The 27,869-nt window shown below is 42.2% G+C and overlaps 1 protein-coding gene across 2 annotated transcripts in view; it reads left to right on the top strand.

Annotated features, from left to right (window-relative positions):
* The window catches only part of TNRC6C (trinucleotide repeat containing adaptor 6C), a 139,763-nt gene that overhangs the window by 33,803 nt on the left and 78,091 nt on the right, over positions 1 to 27,869 (top strand). For both annotated transcript variants that reach the window (XM_010381911.2, XM_030923618.1), the window contains exon 4: positions 24,035 to 24,361. In XM_010381911.2, the coding sequence (XP_010380213.2) occupies positions 24,035 to 24,361 (327 nt within the window). The remainder of the gene's footprint in view (positions 1 to 24,034; positions 24,362 to 27,869) is intronic.

Below are 27,869 nucleotides of genomic sequence, written 5' to 3'. Positions count from 1 at the left end.
TCAGATTTTGGCCGGGCGCGGTGGCTCAAGCCTGTAATCCCAGCACTTTGGGAGGCCGAGACGGGCGGATCACGAGGTCAGGAGATCGAGACCATCCTGGCTAACACGGTGAAACCCCGTCTCTACTAAAAAAATACAAAAACTAGCCGGGCAAGGTGGTGGGTGCCTGTAGTCCCAGCTACTCAGGAGGCTGAGGCAGGAGAATGGCGTAAACCCGGGAGGCGCAGCTTGCAGTGAGCTGAGATCCGGCCACTGCACTCCGGCCTGGGCGACAGAGCGAGACTCCGTCTCAAAAAAAAAAAAAAAAATCAGATTTCTAGAAAGTCTGCTTTGTGAAATTACCACTAAACAGAAATTTTGTTCCTGGCTATCTTTTCAAATTCTGACCTGTGATGTCTTTCTTTGGGTCATTTCTTTTTATAAAGATTCAGGCCAAGTGAGTACGTTCGTGTGAAACACTATGCTGCCAACATTCATACCCCCCGTCCTACCCTGATGTGATGATGGGAACCACGTTTTCTCTGCAGCTGGGAGATACACTCAGCCCTGGGGGTTTTCACTCAAATAGTTGATTCACTTTGGCTTTCATCAGTTTCTTCATCTTGACTCCCCCTTGATTTTCCTCTATGCCTCTGAGTCTGCAGACCCTCCAGTGGGGCTGATGTCCTGCACTCTTAAGGAATCTGGGCATGCTCCTGTACCTGGAGGCCTTTTCCTTGATTGTCTCAGACTCTTGGGTTGTTGTCGTAGTCAACTTTTTCTTAGTTTTCTTTCCTGTGATGAAAAACAAAAGTTATATATTCTCATTGAAAATAATTTGAGATTAAAGAGAAATTAAAGTTCACTTGAAATTCTTCTGTCCTGAGATATTTACGCATTAACAGTTTGTTAGCCATCCTTGAATGCGTCTCTCTATGAATTCATATACATAAATATATATTTATATGGACTCTCCACTGCTCCCCCACAGTTAGCACTCCTGGATCCCTATCCCTTCAAGGAGCTGCACCAGCAATTTGAAAACCTCTGTGGGAGCCTATTCATAAACTAGCCCTTTGTAAATTCCACTGAATATTGTCTTTGCTTTGGCGACCAAAGAAAGAGACAGCCGAACACAGTGACCTGTTACCCTTAGTGAGACCCTGATGCTCTCATACTGGGGGAAAAGGGAATCAGATATAATCCTGTTGCCATTAACTTGTACGTTGTAGTTCTCTGTGGAGTTACTGGGGTCCAAGTGTCACTGCCGACTGGCATGGGTTTTATGACCATCATGAATAAATAATCAGTTTTCTTTATTTTCGGCACTGCCCTTAATTTAGGCACAGGTAATAATAGCTTTATTTGTGATGTGATGACCTTGAGAGCCTACGTCTTCAGTATTGTTTTCTGGGTATTTTCATGGATTGAGTGAGGGTTTTTTTTAATGATTAACTATGATAATTCTCATAAATGTGAAAATTTAATTCAGTGGTTTTAGCCAGAGTTAAGTTCATAAAGTAGATGTTTTCATACAAAAAGCTCAAAGTTAATCTTACCGTGTATGAAAGTGAATATCTTCATGACCCATTGTAGTTCATGCTCCATATCATTAATGAATTATGATTTTTTTTTTTTTTTTTTTTTTTTTTGTGGTGGAGTTTTGCTCTTGTCACCCAGGCTGGAGTGCAGTGGTGCGATCTCGGCTCACTGCAATCTCCACCTCCCAGGTTCAAGCGATTCTGCTGCCTCAGCCTCCAGAGTAGCTGGGACTACAGGTGCGCACCACCACTAGCTAATTTTTGTATTTTTTCATAGAGACAGGGTTTCACCATGTTGGCCAGGATGGTCTCAATCTCTTGACCTCATGTACCGCCCGCTTCGGCCTCCCAAACTGCTGGGATTACAGATATGAGCCTCTGCGCCTGGCCTGAATTAGGATTTTTAAGTCATATACATGTGAATTTGTACTTTTTTTGAGAGAGAGGGTCTAACTCTGTCCACCCAGGCTGGAATGTAGTGGCACGAACACAGCTCACTGCAGCCACCACCTCCAAGGCTCAAGTGATCCCCCTGCCTCAGCCTCCCAAGTAGCTGAGACTACAGGTGCATGCCACAGTGCCTGGCTAATTTTTGTATTTTTGTATACAGACAGGGTTTCGCTGTGTTGCCCAGCTTAGTCTCACACTCAAGCAATCCACCCACGTTAGCCTCCCAAAGTGCTGGGATTATAGGCTTGAGCCACCAGTTCAGCCTAAATTCATACATTTAATTAGTATCCTAATCTTGTTTGTAAAGAGTATAATATCAGTTTTGCAGTGAGGTATTAAACTTTACCATGCATTCAGTTTGTAATTGGTAAACAAAACCTCTAGGTTCTTTTGTTAATAATGTAAGTCAGTTGAAGCCATAGTCTTACAGTAGTCTTCAGTTGAGTGATGGAGGTTTTAGAGTCACAAAGTATTGGCAGTGTGCTTAGGCTCATTCTAAATATATAAAGTTTTCTATCAATCAGAATGAAAAGTAGTGAGAATTGAGGTTTATAGCATATCTTCCCAATTTTATAGTCACACATAGAAATATATGTTTTTCATGTTTTTTCTACAGCCACGTAATGGGGCTGGAGACATAAGTATTCTGTATTTGTTATCAGTATAATTATTAATTTTCGGAAGGAACTTAGACACTTAGGATGTTTTTAAGGCTGAAGGAAATGCCTAAGAAATTGATTGTATGAGATATCTTCAGGGGATGGCATCTTTTAGGTTTTGAAATATTGGATATTTCTTTCTTTGGCTATGTTGTTTTATGTTTAAAGTGTTTATTTTACTGTTAAATTCCAAGGGGGACATATAAATATTAAATTTTTCCATGGAAACAAAAGAATGTATTAAGATGAGACATTTAAAAAATATATAGGTTATTCAAAAGGGTAAAAATGTATTGCCAGAGCCTCCAAGTAGGTACATGAACGTGTAAGTTCTTGAACAAATTGTGAAAGAAAGGAAGTGAGCCTAGTGAGCAAGGAAGGCTCCGGGGGCGCCTCCCGAGGGCACTTCTCCTGAGTCTCAAAGTGAAAGTTCACATTTCTGTTTCATATAACTTTTCACTAAAACTTTAAACACAAAGGCAGTTTCTAAGTTTAGACAAAGTTACAGTTTATAACTCTAAACGATGCTGACAGTCTGCTTTCCAAGAAATAATTTGTTACCCAGACCAGTTTTTTTTTTTTTTTTTTTGAGACAGAGTCTTGCTCAGTCGCCCAGGCTGGAGTGCCTGGCTCGATCTCTGCTCACTGCAAGCTCTGCCTCCTGGGTTCACGCCATTCTCCTGCCTCAGCCTCCCGAGTAGCTGGGACTATAGGCGCCCGCTCTTTTCTGTGTTTTTTAAAAACAGCTTTATTGAGTTATCGCTGACATTCTATTTAAAGAGAACAATTAGATAAGCGTTGGCATGTATTCACCTGTGAAACCATCGCCATGATCAAGATGACACCCATCATCCCGAAGGTGTCCTCCTGACCTTTTCTGATCCATCTCTTCTGCCCCCACCCACCCCCATCTGTCTCTAGGCAAACACTGATCTGCTGTCTGCCACTATAAAAGAGTTTTTATTTCTAGAACATTGTATTGAGGGACTCCTACACTGTGCCCTTTGGCCCCTTTCACTCAGTGTATTGCTTTTGAAATTCATCCATGCTGTAGTGTGTGTCCGTAGTTCATTCCTTGTTATTGCTGAGCAGTGTTCCATTGTGCAGGTGTATCACAGCTGTTTATCCTCTTCATTCTCCTGTTCATGGACATCTGCGTTTTTCTAGTTTTGAGCTATTGAGTAAAACTTCTTTGAATATTTATGTGCAAGTCTTTATATGGCTGTATACTTTCACTTATCTTGCGTAAATGCATATGATAGGTGTATGTTTCATTTTTCAAGAAATTCCACAGCTTTTTCCCAACGTGTTTATACTATTTCACAGTTCTACGTCTTCACCAATGCATGGTATGGTCATCTTCATAATTTTCGCCATTCTAATAGGTATGTAGTGGTATCTCATTACACTTTTAATTGGCATTAACCTAATGACTAATGATGTTGCACCTTATTTTCATGTGCTTATTTGTCATCTGTACATCTCTCTTGGTGAAGCGTCTTTTGAAGTCTTTTGCCCATTTTTCATTGTTATTTATTTTCTTTTTCCAGATTGGTTTCTGAGAGTAAATTGGCCTCTAGAGTTGGGCAGAAAGACTCATCACTACACCTTAGTTGTCTACATGCCTCAGCCATTTCCCTTCTTTCTGTGTGTGTAGTTACTTGCAAATAGTAATACCAGAAAATATGCACTTTCAAAGAGAATCACATTTTATCTAGCTTTTAGCATAACTAAAGATTACATTAATAAATGAACTAAATATTAGTCACATTTTACCACCTAGAGATGGCTAGTTAATTCATTAATTAACTTAGACAGTTAATAAATACCTGTTAGATGGCAGAGATCAGTTCCCTGTTCTCAAAGAAGAAAACCACAGACATTGGGGTCTCCTTGAGGGTGGAGGGTGGAAGGAGGGAGAGGAGCAGAAAGGATCGCTGTTGGGCACTGGGCTTAATACCTGGGTGATGAAATAATCTGTACATTAAGCCCCCATGACATGAATTTACCTGTATAACACACCTTCATATGTACCTCCTAACCTAAAATAAAAGCTTTTTTTAAAAAGTTCCCTGTTCTCAAAGAGATATTTTAGTGGGAAGAGCCAGGCAGATAAGCAAATATATGTATATGCAAATGAATGCAATAAAATGTTCTGGCATTGTAACTTCTTTATCTCAGCCAGGTATCAGTAGGTCAGTATAAGCATTTCATGGCCAGTGGTGGGTAGGGGAACAGATGCTTCCAGGTGTGAGAAGTCAGGCTCTAAGGAAAGTACAAAAAGGAAATTTTACAATGTTGGCAGCAGAGGAGCTGCTGAGTGAGGTGGCAGCCGGTGCAGTGAGGACCCAGCAGATGGTCAGTGAAGTTGGTTGTGATTTATTTATCTCACCCTTTCTACCTGAAAGGATTTAGGTTTGGTCATCTTTTCATCAAATACTTGTATCTCTATAAGAAAATCTACCTATTTTTAAAAGTAAGTGAGAATTGAAAAAGGGAAATACTGATATGAATGAGTTAAGTGCATACTAGAGCTGGGCCACTCCCAGCTGTGCCCTAAGTTTGCTATGAAAGCAAGGACAAGGAAGGGTTGCCTTATCCCAGTCATCTTAAACCCATCCATCAGGTCATTAAAACTGAGCACCCTTACCAAGCTGTTCTACCCAAAAAAAGAGTTGAAACTGTTTTTCAGCTCTTTTGAGAGAGATGGAAGGTGGGAAGCTGGCTCGTAGAGTCCTTGAACACCTTCCTAAGGACTTTAGATGATCTTCTAGACCAGAGTGGGAGCCATTGGAGAGTTTTAAGTGGGAGAGTGACATCATGAGATTTGTGCTTTAGAAAGATCACTGAACATGCAGAATTGAAGATGAATTAAACAGGAGAGAGGGCTGGAGGCAGCAGGTACAGTTAGACCAGTGCACAGTTCAGACTCCAGCTGACTAGCTAATTGGCAGGGGTAGACAGGGAAGGGTAGTGATGATTGATAGAATAGGCAGAACTTAAGTGGGCTAACTAATCATTTGTTCCGGCAGATATTTATTGAGCACCTACTATTTACTTGGTACTGTGCTGATTGGCTGATTGCTATGGGAAGAAAATGTTAAAATAGAGATACACTTCCCACTCTCATGGAGCTGAGTCTTAAGAGGAATGGGCATAAATCTCAACCACAGTGATACATGTATCCTTAATAACTGGGATGGTGACTGTGTGACAGCATCAACAAAGGAGGCCAAACTTGGCAGGAGTTGTGGAAGGCATCCCTGGGTAATGCAACATGGATCTGAAGGGTGAACAGGACCCAACTAGGCCAGGGAACACTCCTACATGGAGAGGGAACAGCATTTGTAAAGAGCCTGTGGCCGGATGGAGTGTGACATTTTCCATGAACTAAACAAACAGGAAGCTGTGAAATGGGGTATGAAGTGAGGCCAAAGCGAGAGATGAGGATTGGTCTACCATGCGAGGCATCAAAGAGGAGTTGTGCTCTTTTGCCTAAGAGAGTAAGAAGGCTTTTCCAAATCAGTTTGAAATAAGGCCAATTTTTCTCCTCCTGCACCAGCCTTGTCGTACTAAATGTTGGAGTCGTTTAACTTTGGCTCCCTCTTCTGGCAGGTTGTAGGATTCTGCACTTTCAGAAGGAAAATATCCTAGGATTACTGCTATTTCACAATTTATCAGTCCTGGGAGAACACGTTTGAAACATAATTCCACTTAAATCTTCTGTGTTTCATGAGATTTAGGATTTGCCGTTTGTTCTGAGAGCTTATTCAGTTCAGGATGATTTAGCATGAAGAGAGATGTGGTCAAGAAGGAGTTAAGGGAACTGACAAGCTCTGCACCCAGTGGACTTTCTTTGCTTTTAATGTTTTGTCCAGTGTGTTGCCTCACTTGGAGAGTGTTATGATCAGTGTTACAAATGAGAAGATTACAGGACAGCCAGTGTGCATTAATGCTGTCTTGATTACTCAGCTTTAACATATGCTGTTAGCAACATTTTCTAAATTGATCTTCTAAATAAGCCTGTTGTTTAAAAAGAACTTAGATATACTTGCATATATGATAAATAGTACATTTTCTTACAGCAGGAGTATCCAAGGGCCAAAGCAACCTTTTAATGAAATGATTCTTACTGTTTATAGTCATTATTAAAATAATTTTGCTTTCTTTTAACATTTATGTCATCTAATCTGTGATGTATTGAGAGTGGCATTTAGTACCTTTTAGAGAGGTAACTGTAATATGCTAGAATAGAAAATACTTCTGAACGGCATTTCTCATTAGCAACAGACACCAAGTTAATGTAGTTTGTAGTTAATGAGTCTGTGCTCATTTTGAGTTGGGCTCCAAACGTTGCCACGGTGATGCATCAGCCAGAAGCATCCACTGAACAAACAGAAGGCACCGCTTTGTATCCCTCTGGGACTGCTGATGAGCACAGCAGATGGACCCTCCGTACTCAGAGGGGTCTTCTGCTCGCATCTCTTTGTTCTAAGGCAACTTCTCGCCACAATGTTTGCTGCTGTATAGGCTGCAGAAGAAATGGTAATAACAAAAATATTCCTTGGAATCACTGATTATGTTGGCACAAGAGAATAGTTCTCTTACGTAGTCACATTTGCAAACAGTCTCACATTTCAGTAAATTTAAATTTAAAATATTAAACTCTGAATCTTTGAATATATATTCGGAAATGACTAGAGTTACTGCTTGATTTCTGACAATTTTTTTCATTGTGTGGGGTGTCCATGCATAAGAGGAGTTGTATACTTTATCTTACAAAAGCTTGTTTCTTAAGTTCCGAGATGACATTAGTCATAGGACATATCATCGATTCAGTAACGTCCTGTTCACAGAGGTGGAGCATGAGTGAGGAAACCTTGTTATGTCTATACACCAATTGTAAGGTGCATTCACATTTCAGAAAGAAGATGTGTTAAAATGTGTAGATTAAAATGTCCCTCCCAGTTAGCGTTTACCTATAAAAAGTTACTTTTAAAATATACCGCTGTCATCCATTTCACACCTACTTGTTATTATACTTTAGACTGATGGTGGCAGTCCAGGGGGTTCTAACTGAGGGTCCTTTTAACAGTGATGCCATTCTAAGGAAACAGTGGTATTCCTAGCTCATACCACGTCCTGTGATGCTGTCTAGGTAGATGGAAGATTTCAGTGTACTACTTGGGCCGGGCGCAGTGGCTCATGCCTGTAATCCCAGCACTTTGGGAGGCTGAGGCGGGTGGATCACCTGAGGTCAGGAGTTCCAGACCAACCTGGCCAACATGTCAGAACCCCATCTCTACTAAAATTACAGAAATTAGCTGGGCGTGGTGGCGGGCTCCTGTAATCCCAGCTACTAGGGAGGCCAAGGCAAGAGAATCGCTTGAACCCAGGAAGCAGAGGTTGCAGTGAGACGAGATCATGCCATTGCACTCCAACGTGGACAACAGAGCAAGACTCCATCTCAATAATAAATAAATAAAACTCCTTGCTAAAAAAAGTCTGTACTCTTAACCAGATTTTGGCTGAAGAATATAGAAACTAGCTGTTATAAGCAGAAATGGGTTTAAAATAAGGGAGACTGGGTGCGTATACAATCACTGAAAGGGCTGAAGCGGGCTAAACTCCAGGCTGGACCCTTGGAAATGACTCCCTAAAGAGTTCCCTGAGGAGCTGCTACCTCCAGGAAGAATTGAGAGGCCCCACTGGCTCTCGACTTCCAGAGCACAGTGCCACTGCCGCAGACCAGGGGTCAGGAAGCATCACTAACACTGTCTCTCACAGCCACGAAAGGAGCAATTGGCAATGTGGCCCCTGCACAGAAACTGCCACTATCTCCAGTACTATGGTTACAGGCACCCACAGCCAGTACCTGCCAGGTCACATGCACTCACATGTAACTGGGGGAACCAGATCCTTAGCCTCAGCTCTCCTTGCAGGGAGGCAGCATAAGCTGTGTGCCAGGTTTGTCAGTCCTGCACCAGGTGTGCCTGTGGTGGTGGGTGGGAGAGAACACTTTGACTACTTGCTTTGTAAACATTTAAAAAATAATGGGATTGCTGTTCATTAACGTTCATCTAGCACCCTAACACTTTCCAAACTGTTGGAGATATGAGAACCAAATTAAGGGGGGGAGGTTTAGAACCAGACTAAGATCTAATCCTCCATTCCTGAGTACAGCTGTCATTACCTCTTCTAAATTACTGCAGTCTCTGCCTTCCTTCCCTTCTTTGGGTCATTCTCTGTGGTTCTTCCTTTAACATGATTATTTAACTTCTGTGGCTTCCATTGCTTCTGAGAGAAAGAGGATTATTATAATATAAATGCTTACTGTGTACTAAGTGCCAGTCACTCTTCTAAACCATTCTTTACATAGATTAGCATTCAGTCCTCAAGGAACTCTCTCAGTAAGGGATTCTTAGCTCCCTTTTATCCCCCTGCCCTTGACCGCATGTTACGGATGGCATGACTGAGGGATGGAGAAGCTAAGTAACTTAACCCAGGAAACCCAGCAAAGAAGTGGCAGAGCTGAAGTTTCAACCCCAAGTCCATACTCTTAGCCACTGCACTCCCTCTCAGGAGAAGTGTATGGAATTGATAAAACCCCAGTTCTGAATGGTGATGATCTTTGCTGGGGGAAGGTGGAGTATACAGTCAGGGAGGGAAAGATAGATGGGGCTTTGGTGGAATGGGGAGATTTTATTTCTTAAGCTGGAGATTGACTCCATGGAGATTTGTTAATTATTTGGTCTTTATGCCTTTTTTAAAATGTCTTAAATATTTCTAAATAAATTTTTAAAGAAAAGACTGTCTGTAATCCCAGCACTTTGGGAGGCCGAGACGGGCGGATCACGAGGTCAGGAGTTCGAGACCATCCTGGCTAACACGGTGAAACCCCGTCTCTACTAAAAAATACAAAAAGCTAGCCGGGCGAGGTGGCTGGCGCCTGTAGTCCCAGCTACTTGGGAGGCTGAGGCAGGAGAATGGAGTAAACCCGGGAGGCGGAGCTTGCAGTGAGCTGAGATCCGGCCACTGACCTCCAGGCTGGGCGACAGAGCCAGACTCCCTCTCAAAAAAAAAAAAAGACTGCGTTGGTAGTATGACTTGAGTGATTGAATAAGATAGAAGCATCTCAGCGTGCTCCCACTCCCTGCTCCCCTGCTGTGTTCAGTCCGGGATGAGGAATGTGAGGTGGATCATAGGGAACTTCTTTTCCCATGTTGCGTTCCTGCTGGGGTGGCGGAGCTGAACAAGGAGGGCACCACTGCCTCCTCCCAGCCACATGGCTCTAGTGTCTGCACAGGGTCTTAGAGACCTCAACAGCTTGAAGTGCTTGTTGAGCTCAGACAACCCATGACTGCACAGCTGTTCAGCTCACCATGGGTTAACAATTGTAGCAGCCTGTCTCTAGAGTTTCTCTCTGAAACTGGAGGCCCCAGGCTTCTCCTAGTGTGGCAGCCAGGCGGGAACACTGAGGAATATCCATCCATGGAACCACCCAGTGCTCTCCCAGCTACAGGTCAAGTGGTACAATCCAAAATCCTTCCAGAGTCTCTGCCTACCTCTCCAGCCTCCTGTGAAACAACCCCGCTAGGCTTCAACCCCCGAAGGCGAGAAGCTCTTTTCCATTTCAGGGCCTTCCCATGCACTGTCTAGGCTGGTGGGAGTGAGTTTGTAGGTACAAGGTGCGCGCGCGCACACACACAGACATACTTTACCTCGCTAACCCTGACATACTTTTTCGGGCTCTGCTTAATTGTCACTTTCTCAAAGGAGCTTACGGAATCCCTAAATTAGGTTCTCTTGCCCCACTATTCCTTTTATCATGCTTACAATAATGTGTAAGTTTGTATTTGTGAAATCATTTTAAAGATGTCTCTTCTACTATATGATAAACTATAAAGACAGGAACCATATATATGTGTGTGTGTATGTTTTGTTTTTTGTTTTGTTTTTTGAGATGGAGTCTTGCTCTTTCGCCAGGCCGTAGTGCAGTGGTGCAATCTCGGCTCACTACAACCTCCACCTCCCGGGCTCAAGTGATTCTTCTGCCTCAGCCTCCGGAGTAGCCGGGACTACAGGCGTGCACCACCACGCCCGGCTAACTTTTGTATTTTTGTAAGTAGAGATGGGGTTTTACCACATTGGCCAGGCTGGTCTCAAACTCCGGACCTCGTGATCTGCCCGCCTCGGCCTCCCAAAGTGCTGGGATTACAGGTGTGAGCCACCATGCCCAGCTGGAACCATATTTCTTTTTTTAGAATACACAGTATTCACAGTGCCTGGCACAGAATAGGAACCCATTAAATATTTTCTGAATAAGGAGAGGGTAGGTGAGGATACTGACATGTTTTGGGGGATGGAGCGAATGATAGGCAGATTGCATGGGAAAACAATGAGTTTGAGCCCTTATTTACCCTGCTTCCTTTTTTTTTGCAGCACTTAATACCTGGCGAACCATGTCTCTTACTTACACTTCATGTTTATTATTGACCTTTGACCTTTTTTCTCTGCTAAGGTGTGAGCTCCACAGGCCCAGGAATCTCTTGTTTGTTCATTGATATAGCCCAGAAGAGGCTGAACTGTAGAAAACCTCTATTTATTGAATGAATGAGTACCTTCTGTCTCTGTAAACTAGAAATCCAGGCCATAGATTGAGAGAAGCTGGATGGCATCAGGATTCCAGAGTGCAGGAAAAGTTTTAAGCTGTTACAGGAAGGGGGTTTTGGCAGTCCATGTTAGGTTAGTAAGAGGAATTCTTTGTGGCAGGGGGTGCTTATGCTAGTGTTGGTAGGTAACATCTCATTGCTGTTTCTGAGACTACGTGTGGCAGTGTCAGGTGGTCTGGAAATGACTGAAGGTTGAGATGATACAGAAGCATGGATAGCAAGCATAGTGAAAGGAAGGAAGGTCAGGGGCCTTGGCTGTTACAGATGGCAATATTGAAGTGACTGAGCATGATGAGACTCAAGGCAACTAAAATAGCTAGGAAAGAAGCAGAGAGAATGGGGTTGCAGCCAGGACTTGAGAAAGCTCAGACCCTAGCAAGGGTAGACTGGAAGCTAAGGAGGCTGGGTCAGCAAGGCAAGTTCCTTCTGTCTTGGTATCTTAGAGATGACAATGTAGTAGAAAAGTCTGAAAAGGAGCTCCTTCAAAATAAAGTTCTCCAAAGTCTGAAGGGACAGCAGTCTGAACTTCGTGTCCATACTGTAGCCTGTCGTTTTAGAAAAAGCAAAATGTGGGAATCTATCTATTTGGCCCTGTTATGACAATACTATCTGAAAATTTTAGCTGAAAGAAAATTCTTGGAAAGAAAATGGTTTTAAAAGACTGTTGCTTTCTTATATAAAGAGTTACCATCTACCTTTTCACCAGCAGATGTCGCTCTCATTTAAAAAACAAAAGGCAAAAGTTTACTAGGCAGAGAGTAACCAGAATTTCCAGCTTGCTGAAAGTTTTTTAAAATTATGTAGTTATTAAATGGCTGCTGTCTTAATTTTTCTTAAATAAAACAAATAATTTGTTGAAAATCATGAAGAACTAAAGTTCCCATTGCCTTCCTGTATTCTCTGGCTGCATGAAAATGCTGATGTGTAAAAGGGTAGGTTCCCATGTGAGTCCCTATCTTTGAGGTATGGCCCTAGAGTCAGGTCTTTTTGAAGAAGGGGAGTGTCAAGATTGCTTTGATACCCTGGTTTTTTGGACAGTAATAGACCCGTAAATGAGGATCTAAAAAGAGTTTATGACTAGACCAAAAAAAAGCCCATTTAATTTATGTGTGGTATAAGAATAGATCCAGATTTTGAGATCCTCCACTTATCACTTGAGATTATTAGGTGGCTGCTTGATTCAAAGATCCAAAAAGTACTGGCTTAAGTCAAAGATTTATCACTACATCATGTAAAAGAGACCCAGAGGTACAGCTCAACTGGGTCAGAATTCCCCATTCCTGTGTCTGTTGCTTTGCTGAGTGAGGCTTCTCTTCCCTTTTCTTAGGGTCCACAATGACCTGTAGACTACCAGCCATAGCATTAGCATTGCAAGCTGGAAGTACCACTGTGAGAACAAGTATGTGGGTAAACTGAGTGTGCCATGCTTGCTTTATACTTCAGGGCCCTTGGTCTTTTTATTAATTGAATACATGCTTTGTGGCATTTTTTTTCTGTTTGTGAAACAATGTGCTAGTAGTTTAGTGTAGAGCAAATAGTTGTAAGGGAAAATCTCCCACCTGAAAAAGCTTGTGATCTGTCACAACTTCTAGTTTCTCAATCTCTGTTTCACTTTCAGTCTTTATGAAAACAGGTAATTATTTAATGGTTTCCAAGAAACTAGCTTAAACTTTATCCTTTTCAATAAAACAATACCACTTCTAGACCAGCACCATTCAATAGAAATAATGCAAGACACAGATGTGAGCCACATAAATCGTTTTAAATAGCCTAGATGCATCGTTTAAAAAGTAACAGGTGGAATTACTTTTAATAATGTATGTTTAACTTGATATATCCAAAATATTGCCATTTCAATGTGAAATCAACAGCAAAATTGTTAATGAGGTATTTCTCTTTTTTTGGTACTAAGTCTTTAGAATCCAGTATATGGTTTTGTTTGTTTTGGGGTTTTTTTGGATTTTGTTTGTTTGTTTTTTTGAGACGGAGTCTCGCTCTTTCGCCCAGGCCGGAGTCTGCTCACTGCAAGCTACACCTCCCGCGTTCACGCCATTCTCCTGCCTCAGCCTCCCGAGTAGCTGGGACTACAGGCGCCCACCACCTTGCCAGGCTAGTTTTTTGTATTTTTAGTAGAGATGGGGTTTCACCGTGTTAGCCAGGATGGTCTCAATCTCCTGACCTCGTGATCTGCCCATCTCGACCTCCCAAAGTGCTGGGATTACAGGCATGAGCCACTGCACCCGGCTTACGATCCAGTATATGTTTTAATACTAAGTACATCTCAATTTAGACATCAAGGCTCAGCAGCCACACTTGGCCAGTGGCTGCTGTACTGGGCAGCACATGATCATCCCTCCTCTCTTCAATTGTCTGAGATTTCCAGTCAGTTGCACAAGCTTTAAATACTCTGTGTGTCTTCTTTATTTCCCCAGTTCATTGTTGATTCACTTAAGTGAGAAACCTAAGTGCTCCAGTGCCTTCCTACAGCAACCAACACAGTCCTGGACTCAGACTAGGAAATTCTTGTTTGACTTTTGGATGCGTTCAGTGTGAAAGAAAGCTTCCTTCAAGCAGCACTGTCCAGTAGGTAGTTGAAGAAGGAGGCTGGACTTGGAGCTCGAGGGCAACACTGGGACAGTACTCAGGCATCAGTAGCACAGAAATGATGGTCAGAGTGGTGAGCATGGACACCCACTCTCGAGAGTCCAGGGCTGGAGAACGAGTACAAAGACTTGAAGGTCATTAGCAGTGAGAGGGCCAGCAGAGCACAAAGATGTCTCTGAGGGACACAGGAGGGGCGTGGGCGGCGCATTCAGACAAGCTTGATGTACTTGTACTCATTCACTGATCCTGTTGTGCTTGTAGCTCAAGGCTATTATATAGTAATAGCACCTGCGTTTCTAAGAGAGTAATTTCATTTCTCCTAACTTAATATGTTCCTGTTTCTTCTTGATAAGTAGCATCATTTTAACTTTTCATTCAGTAATCACAAAAAAGATTATTTTCACAATTGGAGAGGAGACATGGAATAGGTTATTTAATTATTTATTTTTTAATTTTTATTTTCTTGAGATGGAGTCTCGCTCAGTCACCCAGGCTGGAGTGCAGTGGCGCAATCTCAGCTCACTGCAAACTCTGCCTCCCTGGCTCAAATGATTATTCTGCCTCAGCCTCCAAAGTAACTGGGATTACAGGGGTATGCCACCATGCCCAGCTGGTTTTCATATTTTTAGTAGAGATGGGGTTTCACCATGTTGGTCAGGCTGCCTTGAACTCCCAACTTCAGGTAATCTGCCTGCCTTGGCCTCCCAAAGTGCTGGGATTAAAGGCGTGAGCCAGCACGCCTGGCCTATTTATAATTTTTTTAATTAAAATAAAACAACACCTACATAAGACTTTGGGATATATTACTAGGATTTTTCCTCTAGAAGGTTTCTATGTCTGATAGTCTAATATTACAAGTGGTTTCTGTTCCCTCTAATAGTATCTGGCCCTTTTCCTGTAGGTCTAGCCTTTGGGCCAAAAAGATGCCCAGGGGCAGTGAGACTCTGACCAAGGTCATTCCCAGAATTTTAGACTTTGCTGACTATATGGAGTTTTTTTCCCCATCCTTTAAAAGTGTAAGGGGCATTCTTAGTTCACCTGCCAGTCCTGCTCTACTCACATATCAGTTATTCAGAGTGGAAAGGGAAGACTGGTTAGGAATACTTTGAGTCTTAAAAAATGAGGCTGCCTTAGATGTAAGATTGACTACACATAAGGCATCAGGCAGATAGCACACAGGAAACCATATTCCATATCCAAATGTCTCAGAATTTGGTGGTTTATATTGAAAAAAGGACTGATAACATTCATTTATGATTTGCTTACTTCTTCCCTTCTGTAGCATGAATTCCTTTTGCTCTGAAGGTTTTGAAGAAAAACAACCCTGAATTTGTCCTTCAATCATTTAAGAAAGATTAGCAGCAGCATGGTGGAAGAGCATGGTCAGAGATGTGAGTTCTGGTCCCAGTGGCAGCTGGGTCAGTCATCTCAGCCAGATCCTCTCCGCTGGATCCTCTCGGCCGGATCCTCTCGGCTGGATCCTCTCGGCCGCCTGCGTCTGTGCAGATGAGGGTGGGACTGGATGATTTCTAAGGTTCCCGTCAGCTCACATTCTTTGCTCCTGAGTCCTAGCCTAATTGTTTCCATCAGGTTTTGAGTTCTGGAGCATTTTCTTCATTTCCAGTCTTTTGAAAGGCAAAATGACAGGTAGAAGTACAAGTGCAGTTGGCACTCCTTATCTGTGGCTTCTGCATCCATGGATTTAACCAACTGTCAATCAAAAATATTTGAAATATAAATGGACAGTTGCATCTGTACTGAACATATACAGACCTTTTTTTCTTGTCATTATTCCCTAAACAATACAGTATAACAGCTATTTATATAGCATGTAAATTACATTAGGTATTATAAGTAATCTAGAGATTATTTAAATATATAGGAGAACTGGTCATGGTGGTATGCGCCAATAGTCCCAGCTATTTGGGAGGTTGAGGTGGGAGGAACACTTAAGCCCAGGAATTCAAGTCCAGCCCACCCTGGGCAACACAGTGAGACCCCATCTCTAAAAAAAAAAAAAGTTAAAAATTAAAAACAAAGAAAAGTATGTGGGAGGATGTACGTAGGTTATACGCAAATAATAACCTGTTTTATATCAGGGACTTGAGCATCTGTGGATTTTGGTATCCAAGGGGGTTTCTGGAACCAGTTCCCTCTTGGATACTGAGGGATGACTGTACTTTGACTTTTATAGTAGCCAGCCATCCAATATCAGTTATTTACAAAAGAGAAACTGGGTTTTTCATCACAAAAATTTCTGTAGCTTGCTAATAGTTCTTTTTTTATTCTCCTCCTCCTCCTCCTCCTCCTCCTCCTCCTCCTCCTCCTCCTCCTCCTCCTCCGCTGCTGCTGTTTTTGAATTTCGTAGTAAAAGAACCAATATTCCTAGCTTCCCAAGAAGCACTTGTTGAGTCTAGAATAAAACTTTTGAGCTGGGCACAGTAGCTAATGCCTGTAATCCCAACACTTTGAGAGGCTGAGGTGGGTAGATTGCTTGAGTCCAGGAGTTCAAGACCAGCCTGGGAAACACGTCAAAAACCCATCTCTACTAAAGATACAAAAAATTAGTTGGACATGGTGATATGCATCTGTCATCCTAGTCACTTGGGAGGCTGAGCTGGGAGGGTCACCTGAGCCTGGGAAGCCGAGGCTGCAGTGAGCTGTGATCATGCCACTGCACTTCAGCTTGGGCAACGGAAGTGAGACCCTGTCTCAAAAAACAAACAGAAAAGCCTGGCCGGGCACCGTGACTCACGCCTGTAATCCCAGCACTTTGAAAGGCCAAGGTGGGTGGATCACCTCTGGTCAGAAGTTCAAGACCAGCCTAGCCAACATGGTAAAACCCCATCTCTACTAAAAATACAAAAATTAGCCAGGCATGGTGGCAGGCACCTGTAATCCCAGCTACTTGGGAGGCTGAGGCAGGAAGAATCACTTGAACCCAGGAGGCAGAGGTTGCAGTAAGCTGAGATTGTGCCATTGCACTCCAGCCTGAGCATCAAGAGCAAATAAAACTGTCTCAAAAAAAAAAAAAAACAGCAAAAACAAAAAAACCTTTTGAGGCAGATACATTAAAGTGTGTGAAAAAATAATTGCTAGTATGCTGATTGTAATTTTAAAATACATTGAGTGGTTTTAAGTTTACCAGACAAATGTCTATGTATTGTGCTCTCAGTTTTATTTGGAAAGTTGCTATTGTGAAAGAGACAGCAAGTTTTCTTCTCTGTCGTGGGTTGTATTTCCATTTTTTATTAATAGGCTGTATTATTTAGAGCAATTTTAAGTTTACAAAACAATTGAGCTGAAAGTACAAAGTTCCCATGTATTCCCTCTCCTTCCCACCCCTAGTTTCCCATATTTGTGTGGAACATTTGATACAACTGATGTTCCAGTATTGATACTTTTTTTTTTTTTTTTAAAGACAGAGTCTTGTTCTGTTGCCCAGGCTGGAGTGCAGTGGTGCGATCTCAGCTCACTGCAACCTCCACCTCCCAGGTTCAAGCGACTCTTCTGCCTCAGCCTCCCAAGTAGCTGGGACTGCAGGTGTGCGCCATGACGCCCAGCTCATTTTTGTATTATGTTAGCCAGTGTGGTCTCAAACTCCCGACCTCAGGTGATCCACCCACCACGGCCTCCCAAAATGCTGGGATTACAGGCATAAGCCACCGCACCCGGCCAATACATTATTATTAACTAAATTCCACAGTTTACATTAGGGTTCACTATTTGTGTTATACACTCCATGAGTTTTGACATGCACAATATTGTGTATCCATCATTGCAGTTTCCCTGCCCTAAAAATCCGCTATGCTCCACGTAGTCATCCCCTACTCCCCTGGCAACCACTGATCTTTCCACCAGCCCTGTAGCTCTGCCTTCTCCAAAATGTCACGTAGTTGGAATCATACAGTATCTACATACTGTGGATTTTCTACATACTGTACTTTTCTGATTGGCTTCTTGAACTTAACAATATGCATTTTTAGTTCCTCTATGCTTTCATGACTTGATAACTAATTTTTTTAAATCACATAATGTTCCATTGTCTGAATGCACCAGTTTATCCATTCACATACTGAAAAACATCTTGGTTGCTTCCAGTTTTTGACGGTTATGAATAAATTTAAGAATCAACTTCAACTTATAATAAATAGGTTCTGCACCTTTCTTTTTTTTTTTTTTTTTTTTTTTGAGATGGAGTCTCGCTCTGTCGCCCAAGCTGGAGTGCAGTGGCCGGATCTTAGCTCACTGCAAGCTCCGCCTCCTGGGTTTATGCCATTCTCCTGCCTCAGCCTCCCGAGTAGCTGGGACTACAGGCGCCCACCACCTCGCCCGGCTAGTTTTTTGTATTTTTTAGTAGAGACAGGGTTTCACCGTGTTAGCCAGGATGGTCTCGAGCTCCTGACCTAGTGATCCGCCTGTCTCGGCCTCCCAAAGTGCTGGGATTAAAGGCTTGAGCCACAGGGCCCGGCCTCTGCACCTTTCTTTAAAAAGAAAAGATATAATGGATGTTCATTCCATATAAAGGTAAAGAACTTTAAAGTCTAAAGTAATTACAAAAAGTATTTCATGTGTATATCAAGTCCAGGGAAATAGGAGCAGAGACAGGCTGGACATAGGGAAGAGGAAATCTGTGGACCCTGAAATGCTAGCCATCACAAAATTAAAACTGCATGTTGTGTTCTCTGGGTTACACTTAAACCATAGGCTTTCAGAATTAGAAGGAGCCTTAGGGTGTCAGCTAGTCTAAACCTTTCATTTCCAGATGAGAAAACTGAGGTCTAGGGATATGAAAATTAGTGGAAGTGAATCCAAGTTTTTGAGGTCTCTAGCCTTAGTGGTTTTTTATTTCATCAACTAGTTTCTTTATATTATGTTGCCGTCTCTGCATTTTTTAAACTTTATATGTTTGAGAAAAACACTCCTCCAACATTCATGTAGCACTCACTGTTGTCAGGCACTATGCTGCCATAATTTACAGCCTAGAGAAGAAGACAGTCATTTAAAAAAGTAATATACACAATGCTGAGTGCTGTGCCAAATACCGGCTACTGTGGATGTTCAGTCAGAAGCACCTAGGTGAGTGGCTTAGGTGAATCACAGGAGGTTTGGAGACTGGCTTAGGTCAGTCACAGGAGGTTTGGAGAGGAAGTGACATTTAGTCTGATATTTAAAGAACAACTAAGAATTGCCACATTTTTTTACTCTGACATTATCAATTGTATTATGCAGTATTTTGTGTACCACTAAGAAAGAAAACAATTGCCAGTTAAACTGATACATTCATCATCAGTGATAACATGCATCCCAATTTCAGAAATGTTGGAATGTTAGGAAATGTGCCCTAGAATTGATGAAACGTGGTGGTTAGATGAAGAAGCAAGCAGCTCACAGGGGAGTTTAGCACTTGCTGAACCTCAAAGCTACGTCTGGGGAACTGGGAGTCTTACTGCTCAGGACCGCGTGGATCTTGCAGAGAGTTTGGATTTTATTCTGAGAACGTTACAAGACCTCAGAGTTTTAAACCAGGAAAGAAATCTGCATTTCAGAAGGATCACAGTGGCTGCAGTATAGATGGTGGATTAGAAAGTCTCTTATAGTATTCCAGCTAAGAGATGAGGGTGCCCAGGTTCTGATGGTGACAGTTGAAATGAAAATAGATGGATGAAGCTGAGTGATATTTGAGGGTGGAGGGTATTTAGGAGCTATTAATAGAAATGACAAGGTTTGGTGATTGATGAGATGTAGGAGAGATTGAAATACTCAGAAGGGCGAGGCGAGAAAGCTGATGAGTGTATGGGATGTGTTGATTTGGACCTGTGTCAAGTATAGAAGAGCGGACAGCAAAGCCGTAAAAGGAAACCTGCCAAGGGGGATGGGAAGTACAGCATGGAGGAGTAGACGGGCAAGAAGGCAGGAGTGGCCATCGCTGATAAACATAGCTCAGGGGTCTTTTGGTCTGAAGACTGAGGAGTCAAAAGATAACATGGCCTTGGATTTTAGCAGCAAGGAAGAAATTATGGCCTTGGGTAGTCAGTTTCCATGAAGGTTTGGCAGGAGGAGAGGAGAGAGTGGGAGGAGCTGGAGGAGAATGTGGAGTCCAGGAGAGAGGTGATTGTTGCCATTTGTGAAGAGATTAAAGATTTGAACGTGTTCAAATGATAGTGAGAAGGAGCTAATTACAGTAGCCAGACAGTCCCTGGGCCAGTTACAGGTTGGAAATGCAATTTCTTTCACTCTGCACACAAACACAGCAACCCTCTTCTTTTTTATATTCAGTTCCCTCATTAAAACTCTGGCTAGAAAAAAGATAGAGAAATATTTGTAAAGCAAGAAATTGATCCAAGACCCAATCTTATGTGTTGGGCCTTCATATCTACTTTGGAGAGAGTTGTGAGTTGAAGACCCAGGACACGCAAAGTCCCTAAGATAGGATCCAGAGGTTTGGAGGGTGCCCCCTTGCATTGCCTCTTTGACCGCATTGATTGTGAGACATATCGGTATTGCACATACCATTAAGAAAGGAAAATATGCTGCCTGTGCACTGACATGTCATCCATTATAAGACACATCCCAATGTAAGTGATGGTAACCTGTGAAGGGATGTGCATCTTCGAGTTGATGGAATACAGTATTAGCCTTAGATAGGAGTAGCAGATGTGGGACAAAGAACAGGGTGACACTCATATATCTGTAGTGATAGAAACTTGGAGTTTTTACTTGATGGCTTTTATTTATTCTGCAGAGTAGTCAAGTTCATTTTCTGGAGATGGGGAGAAGTGGGAACAAGGAGGTAAAGGCATTAGGAGCTCAGGAGTGGAAGATCTTTAAATGAATTGTTGACAGCACTGGAACAAGACAGACCCAGGAAGTTGCAGGATTAACAGGAAGCAATGAGGGCATTCTGAGGCCGGGACCATGCATTCATAGTGGTACCAAACTGCATGTCACATAATTTTCTTGAGAGGTACTTAGCAACCTGAGTCAGGAAGTAAGGAGAGTAGACAGTGGGTTCATCCAGGACTAAGGACTTGCCAGGCATTGGTGACAGCTAGACAGTGAGGCAAAGACCTGGAGGATACAGGCAGTGTAGACATAGTAGTGTTCACATGGTAGATGGTCAATTACGTGTTGAGACAAAAACTGCAGGTAGACTGGAGCTGGCAATGTAAAGGAAAACAGTACCGTATCATGAACCACCCCCCAATGTTGACTTAAAATATTTTTTATTGTTTCTTCTACATAAAAGGTATGCACAGAACTAGGTATAAACTCATTTTGTACATAGCTTTTTTCAACTGTTAAACCAGTGATGTTTACAAATTGAGTAGAAAACCAAAAGTCTTTTCAAATAACAAGATAAATGTAATGACCTGGATAATGATGTTTTGTGTACAAGATGAGGTAGGACTCTGACTCTTGAGGCACAAGACTCTTTTGCACTTTACATGTCGGCATGCAGAGTTACTACTTGATTCACTGTTTGCATTTGGCATGCTTATTAGTAAACCCTATTATTAGGTTATCACCCAACTCTTCTCCTTTTTTAAAATTTAAATTACTATGAAACTTTTGTTTATGCAACTTTAATATGATTTTGGACCTTCACTTAATGCAAATTCATTATTCGCACAGTAGGCCCAACTGCGTTCAGTAAATCTGGCAGAGTGTGGCAGTGCTACAGATGCCAGACCACAGTTGCTGACACTGAAATTCAGTAGTACAATCATACCTTGCTTGACAGAGAGATACGTTCTGAGAAATGCATCGTTAGGCTGTTTTGTCACTGTGCAAACCTCAGTGGTATAGGTTGCTACTCACCTACGCCATGTGGTAGAACCTTTCGCTCCTAGGCTGCAAGCCTCTACAGCATATTGCTATACTGAATACTGTAGGCAGTTGCAACACAATGGTAAGTATTTATGTTATCTAAACATAGGAAAGGGACAAGAAAAATACGCTATTAAGAATTTTTAAAAGGTACACCTGTATAGGGCAGTTAACTATGAATGGAGCTTGCAGGACTGGAAATTGCTCTGAGGAGTCAGTGAGTGGTGAGTGAACGTGAAGGCCTAGGACATGACTATACACTTAGGCCACACTAAACTTATTTTTAAAACTTTTTTTTTCAGGAATACAGCTTTTTAATTTTTTTAAAGTTTTTTTTTACTCTTTCATAATAATACTTCGCTTAAAAGATACATTGTACAGCTGTACAAAGAATAATTTTCTTTATATCCTTATTTAAGCTCTTTTCTGTGTTTAATTTTTTTTTTTTTTTAACTTTTAAACTTGTTAAAAACCTAGACACAAACACACACACACAAGCCAAGGCCTACACGGGTCAGAATCATCAGTATCACTGTCTTCCGCCTCCACATCTTGTCCCACTGGAAGATAACACGCGTGGACTTTCATCTCCTGTGATAACAGTGACTTCTGGATATCTCCCGAAGGACCTGCCTTAGGCTGTTTTACAGTTAACTGTTGGTGGTGGTGGTTTGTTTTTTTTTTTTGGTTTTTTTTTTGTAGAAGCAATAGACTCTAAAATAATGACAAAAGGCATAGTAAATACATAAACCAGTAACATAGTTATTCTGAACCATTATGTACTACTGTACATAATTACTAGTGTACATAATTACTAGTGTACATAATTACTAGTGTACATAATGTATGTGCTAGACTTTTTTTTTTTTTTTTTTTTAAAGACAGTGTCTCGCTCTGTTGCCCAGGCTGGAGTACAGTGGTGCGATCTCAGCTCACTGCAATCTCCACCTCCCGGATTCAAGCAGTTCTCCTGCCTCAGCCTCCTGAATAGCTGGGATTACAGGCACCTGCCACCACACCTGGCTAGTGTGTGTGTGTGTGTGTATGTGTATGTGTGTGTTTAGTAGAGAGAGGGTTTCGCCATTTTGGCCAGGCTGGTCTCAAGCTCTTGACCTCAGGTGATTCGCCCACCTTGGCCTCCCTAGACTTTTTATGACTGGCAGCACAGTAGGTTTGTTACCACCAGCATCACCACAAACACACGAGTAATGTCTTATACTACGACATTGCAACAGCTGTGTCACCAGACGATAGGAATTTTTCAATTCCATTATAATCTTACAGGACCACTGTCATATATGAAGTCAGTTGCTGACTAAAATGTCATTATTTAGCTTTAATTATTCAGATAACCCAGAATGCACCAATATATGTTCTATACATTATCATCAGAGTTAAAACAAAAATACATATAAATTCATGGACACCTGAAGATTCCTTCGTTTTATAAATATTGAACAAGAGCAGTGGTTCTCATAGAGAGGTGCAAGAACCAGCAGCATCAACATCGTCCCAGTAATTGTTAGAAATGCAAATTCTGGCCGGACATGGTGACCCACACCCATAATCCCAGCACTTTAGGAGGCTGAAGCAGGCAGATCACTTGAGGTCAGGAGATCACTTGAGGCAGGCGGATCACTTGAGGTCATGTTGACCAGCCTGGCCAACATGGTGAAACCCCATCTCTACTAAAAATATAAAAAGTAGCTGGGCTTCGTGGCCTGCACCTGTAATTCCAGCTACTCTGGAGGCTGAGGCAGGAGAATCACTTGAATCCGGGAGGTGGAGGTTGCACTGAGCTAAGATGGCGCCACACTGCACTCCAACCTGGGTGACAGAGTGAGACACCGTCTGACACTAAAAAAAAAAAAAATGCAAATTCCCAGTTTCTCCTTGCTTTTTGATACTGAATCAGAAAGTCTGGAGGTGGGTGCCAGGTGTCTAGGCTCTCATAAGCCCTCTAGGTGATTGTGATGCAAACCAAGTGTGAGAACTGCTGCTCCAGTCTTATTGTATCACCTTGATTTTGCAGACGAGGAAACCAAGGCCCAAGAATAGCTGGCTCAAACGCTCAAGATTGGTTTGTGTGTAGCAAAACTAGGTCTCAAACTAGGAACTCTAGACTTCAGTCCAGCTCTGTTTCCAAAACTTAGAACTCTAGACTTCAGTCCAGTTCTGTTTCCAGAGCACTGCATTGTCATTTTTTCTCAGTGTTTGGTTATGGTTTCTTTTGGTGTGGGTTGGGTTTTAAGGGGGTCTAGCTAAAGTTTTGGGTTCTTTTGCCTTTTGCTCATTTTAGTGCCAGAACCTACTAAGACCTGTTCAAGCCAGCCCCAACCTGCCGGTACCAGTACCAGTACTTCCACCAGCACTATCTCCAGCAGCAACAATGGCAAACGTTCATGTGCCGGTGGCCAGCAGCCAGCTGCATCCCGTTACCTGCCTCGTGAGGTGCCTCCACGCTTCCGCCAGCAAGAACAGAAGCAGCTATTAAAGAGAGGCCAGCCATTGCCTACGGGGACTCTAACCAGTGTGAGCCCAACCCAGGGTGCTGGGCCTGCAGGGGTAAGCCCACCTCCCCTACCTGGAGCCGGAACACAGCATCATCCCAGTAAGCTCCAACCAGGTAAAAACCACATGAGACATTGTTTTGATCTGAAAACTGTTTGCTATTTTCAGCTTTGCTGCTGAGCAATAGAAATGACGTATTTTGGTCCATACTCACTACATACACAGAGACAGACAAATTCATTTCATTTCAAGTGGGTTTTAAAATTTAATTGTGTTTTCCCTCTGTTTATTTACATTATTGCTCATGAGTTTGCAGATGGCATGAGCTACTTCAGCTGAGCTTATTTTTCATCAGAAACTAAAGGTCTGTACATTAGTTCATACAAACCCATCAAGGCAGATACTTTAGAACCCAGCAGTGAAAACTTTTCAGTAAAACCCTTTTCTCAGTTTCCTAGTCTGTCTTATGAGTGCACACAAGCATTTTTTGCAGGGACCGATCCTTCCACTAAGTGTTTCTAACTGTAACTTAGTCACACACATTGAGCCAAGCCTCTCTGATATCTCCTCATCCTAAGCCCCGCTTCTTGTTGCTTCCTTGCCTGTAACTAGTTGTTAGCTTTGTTTTGGCTCCTAAGAAAAATCACCACTTGTTTATTTGCTTTCCAGCTGCCAAAATGTAGATGTCTCTCATTTCCGGTCAGCTTCTTTTCCAATCTCCTTGACTTGATGAATTTGTACTTTTGAAAAATTCATGTACTGTAGTTTTAAGGAATTTTTGGAAGAGAACAAAGTGTTTGTGGTCAACTGCCATGTTCTCTGTTAGATTCTTCAATTTTTCGGTTTCAAATAACAACTAATAATTGGTGCTGTTTCTAGAATGGAAACTTACCTGCTCATGGTTGTGAAATTAAGGTCTGTAATTAGATATGCAAGGAGGCTTCTTAGATTGGAATTTAAAAGAAACATATTCTTGTTTTCATATTCTTGTTTTCTTTCATGTGCTGCTTTTTAATGTGGGGACTAATTCTAGCATGACCTAAAAGTATTTATAGCAATGTTTTTTAGAACTATGACTTTGGAGTATAGTTAGAACTAATATTTTTAGACAACTTTACCAAGTCTCTTCAAATAGCCTTGACTTTCATCTGCTAACCACCTTGTAGAGGGGATGTAGGTCAATGATTGTCACCAAAAAGCAAGGCAGAAAAGATAAAATACATTTACTGACCAAGAATATAGTCTCATCTATTTAGTTGCCAACCGTTTACAATCAAACGTGCTACTTTCTCAATATGGTCCTTGGGAAAATCTTAACAGAGAAAAGGATTCTATAGTTAGACCTAAATAGCTTGGTGTGTTAATTTAAGGGGCTTATTTTGAAAAACTGAATAAGAAATGTAACAGCCCTGCCTGTTCTGGTTGTATCTGGTTGTGATGTGATTGGTTGACAGTATTGCGTCAGTGTTCTCATCGAATGCTGCTGGTGCAGAATGTTACTGGTATCTTCTTAGGTAAGTAGAAAATAAGCAATTAAGTCAATAAAATCTTGCTATGATAATATTCTTTCATTAAATATTTGTCTCTGTAAATATGATAACATTATCCAAGGAAATATTCCTAGTTCATAGTCCTTCTAAAATATATATTGGCCGGGCGCGGTGGCTCAAGCCTGTAATCCCAGCACTTTGGGAGGCCGAGACGGGCGGATCACGAGGTCAGGAGATCGAGACCATCCTGGCTAACACAGTGAAACCCCGTCTCTACTAAAAATACAAAAACTAGCCGGGCGAGGTGGCGGGCGCCTGTAGTCCCAGCTACTCGGGAGGCTGAGGCGGGAGAATGGCGCAAACCCGGGAGGCGGAGCTTGCAGTGAGCTGAGATCGGGCCACTGCACTCCAGTCCGGGCGACAGAGCGAGACTCCGCCTCAAAAAAAAAAAAAAAAAAAAAAAAAAAAAAAAAAAAAAAAAAAAAAAAAAAAATAAAATATATATTGTAGGCTGGGCACGGTGGCTTATGCCTGTAATCCCAGCACTCTGGGAAGCCAAGGTGGGCGGATCACCTGAGGTCGAGAGTTTGTGACCAGCCTGACCAACATGGAGAAACCCAGTCTGTACTAAAAATACCAAATTAGCTGGGCATGTTGGTGCATGCCTGTAATCCCACCTGCTCGGGAGGCTGAGGCAGGAGAATTGCTTGAACCTGGGAGGTGGAGGTTGCAGCGAGCAGAGATCGTGCTGTTGCACTCCAGCCTGGGCGACAAGAGCAAAACTCCATTTCAAAAAAAGGTGTGTGTGTGTGTGTGTGTGTGTGTATAAATATATATTTTTTTATATACTATATATAAAATATATATATTTATATACTATGTATCTATATATACTATACATATATATTTATATACAATATATAGAAGAACATAAATCATTTTATGGATTAAAAACATCTCAAAAAATTGATCAATGTATGTAGTAAGCACAAAGTAAGAAATTCATTCTTGACTCCCAAACAAAAATCTTCATTTTATACCAATTTCATCTCTTCCTTAACAGTCTCTGGTATCAGAGCCAGATGCATCTTTCTAACTCATCACCTTCATTGATGAGGGGCCCCCTCACAAACCTGCCCTGGTCACTTAGTTACTAATGTACTCTACGTTTTTCTGTCTGGCTGTGAAGGCCCTTCATAGCTGAGTCTCCCCATCATTTTTCCCTTCTACTTTCTATGGCCTACTTGCTCTTTTTTTCCTTTTTTTTTTTCTTTTTTTTTTTTTTTTTTCTTTTTTTTTTGGAGACTGAGTTTCTCTCTTGTTGCCCAGGCTGAAATGCAATGGCACAGTCTTGGCTCATACAACCTCTGCCTCCCGGGTTCAAGTGATTCTCCTGCCTGCCTCAGCCTCCTGAGTAGCTAGGATTACAGGCGACCGCCACCATGCATGACTAATTTTGTGTTTTTAGTAGAGAAGGGGTTTCACCATGTTGGGCAGGATAGTCTCAAACTCCTACCTCAGGTGATCCACCTGCCTCAGCCTCCAAAAGTGCTGGGATTCCAGGCATGAGCCACCGTGCCTGGTCTCCATGGCCTACTTTCTATTATGATTGGGATTGCTTTCTTACTGTCTCACAAGTGTGCCATGCTCACTGTCAAGTCCCCTCCCCCTATGCACACGTGCTTAATTGCCCCTCCCACCCCCGCTTTCCTTCAGTTCATTGTTACCCCGCACCCATGAGGCTTCCCCAAGCAGCTCTGTCTCCATTCTGTTCTTACAGATGTAATATGCCCAGTTTGTAACACACACCTTTGCACTTACTATATACTATATATCCTATATTTTTGGCTGATTAGGTCATAAAAGTCTTGCCTTTCAACTAAGTTGGAAATATCCTATGAAGACAATGTTTGAGGTCGGGCACGGTGGCTAACGCCTGTAATGCCAGCACTTTGAAGTCCTGGGCGGGTGAATTGCTTGAGCTCAGGAGTTCGAGGCCAGCGTGGGTAACATAGCAAAACCCCACTTCTACAAAAAGTACAAAAATTAGCCAGACGTGGTGACACGTGCCTGTGGTCCCAGCTGCTCAAGAGGCTGAGGTGGGACAGTCACTTGAGCCTGGGAGTTGGCGGT

This window comes from Rhinopithecus roxellana, chromosome 19 (assembly GCF_007565055.1).
Source record: "Rhinopithecus roxellana isolate Shanxi Qingling chromosome 19, ASM756505v1, whole genome shotgun sequence".
NCBI classification, from domain to species: Eukaryota; Metazoa; Chordata; class Mammalia; order Primates; family Cercopithecidae; genus Rhinopithecus; species Rhinopithecus roxellana.
The sequence above is the reverse complement of the archived record's forward strand: the minus strand, read 5'-3'. Positions and strand labels throughout refer to the sequence as shown.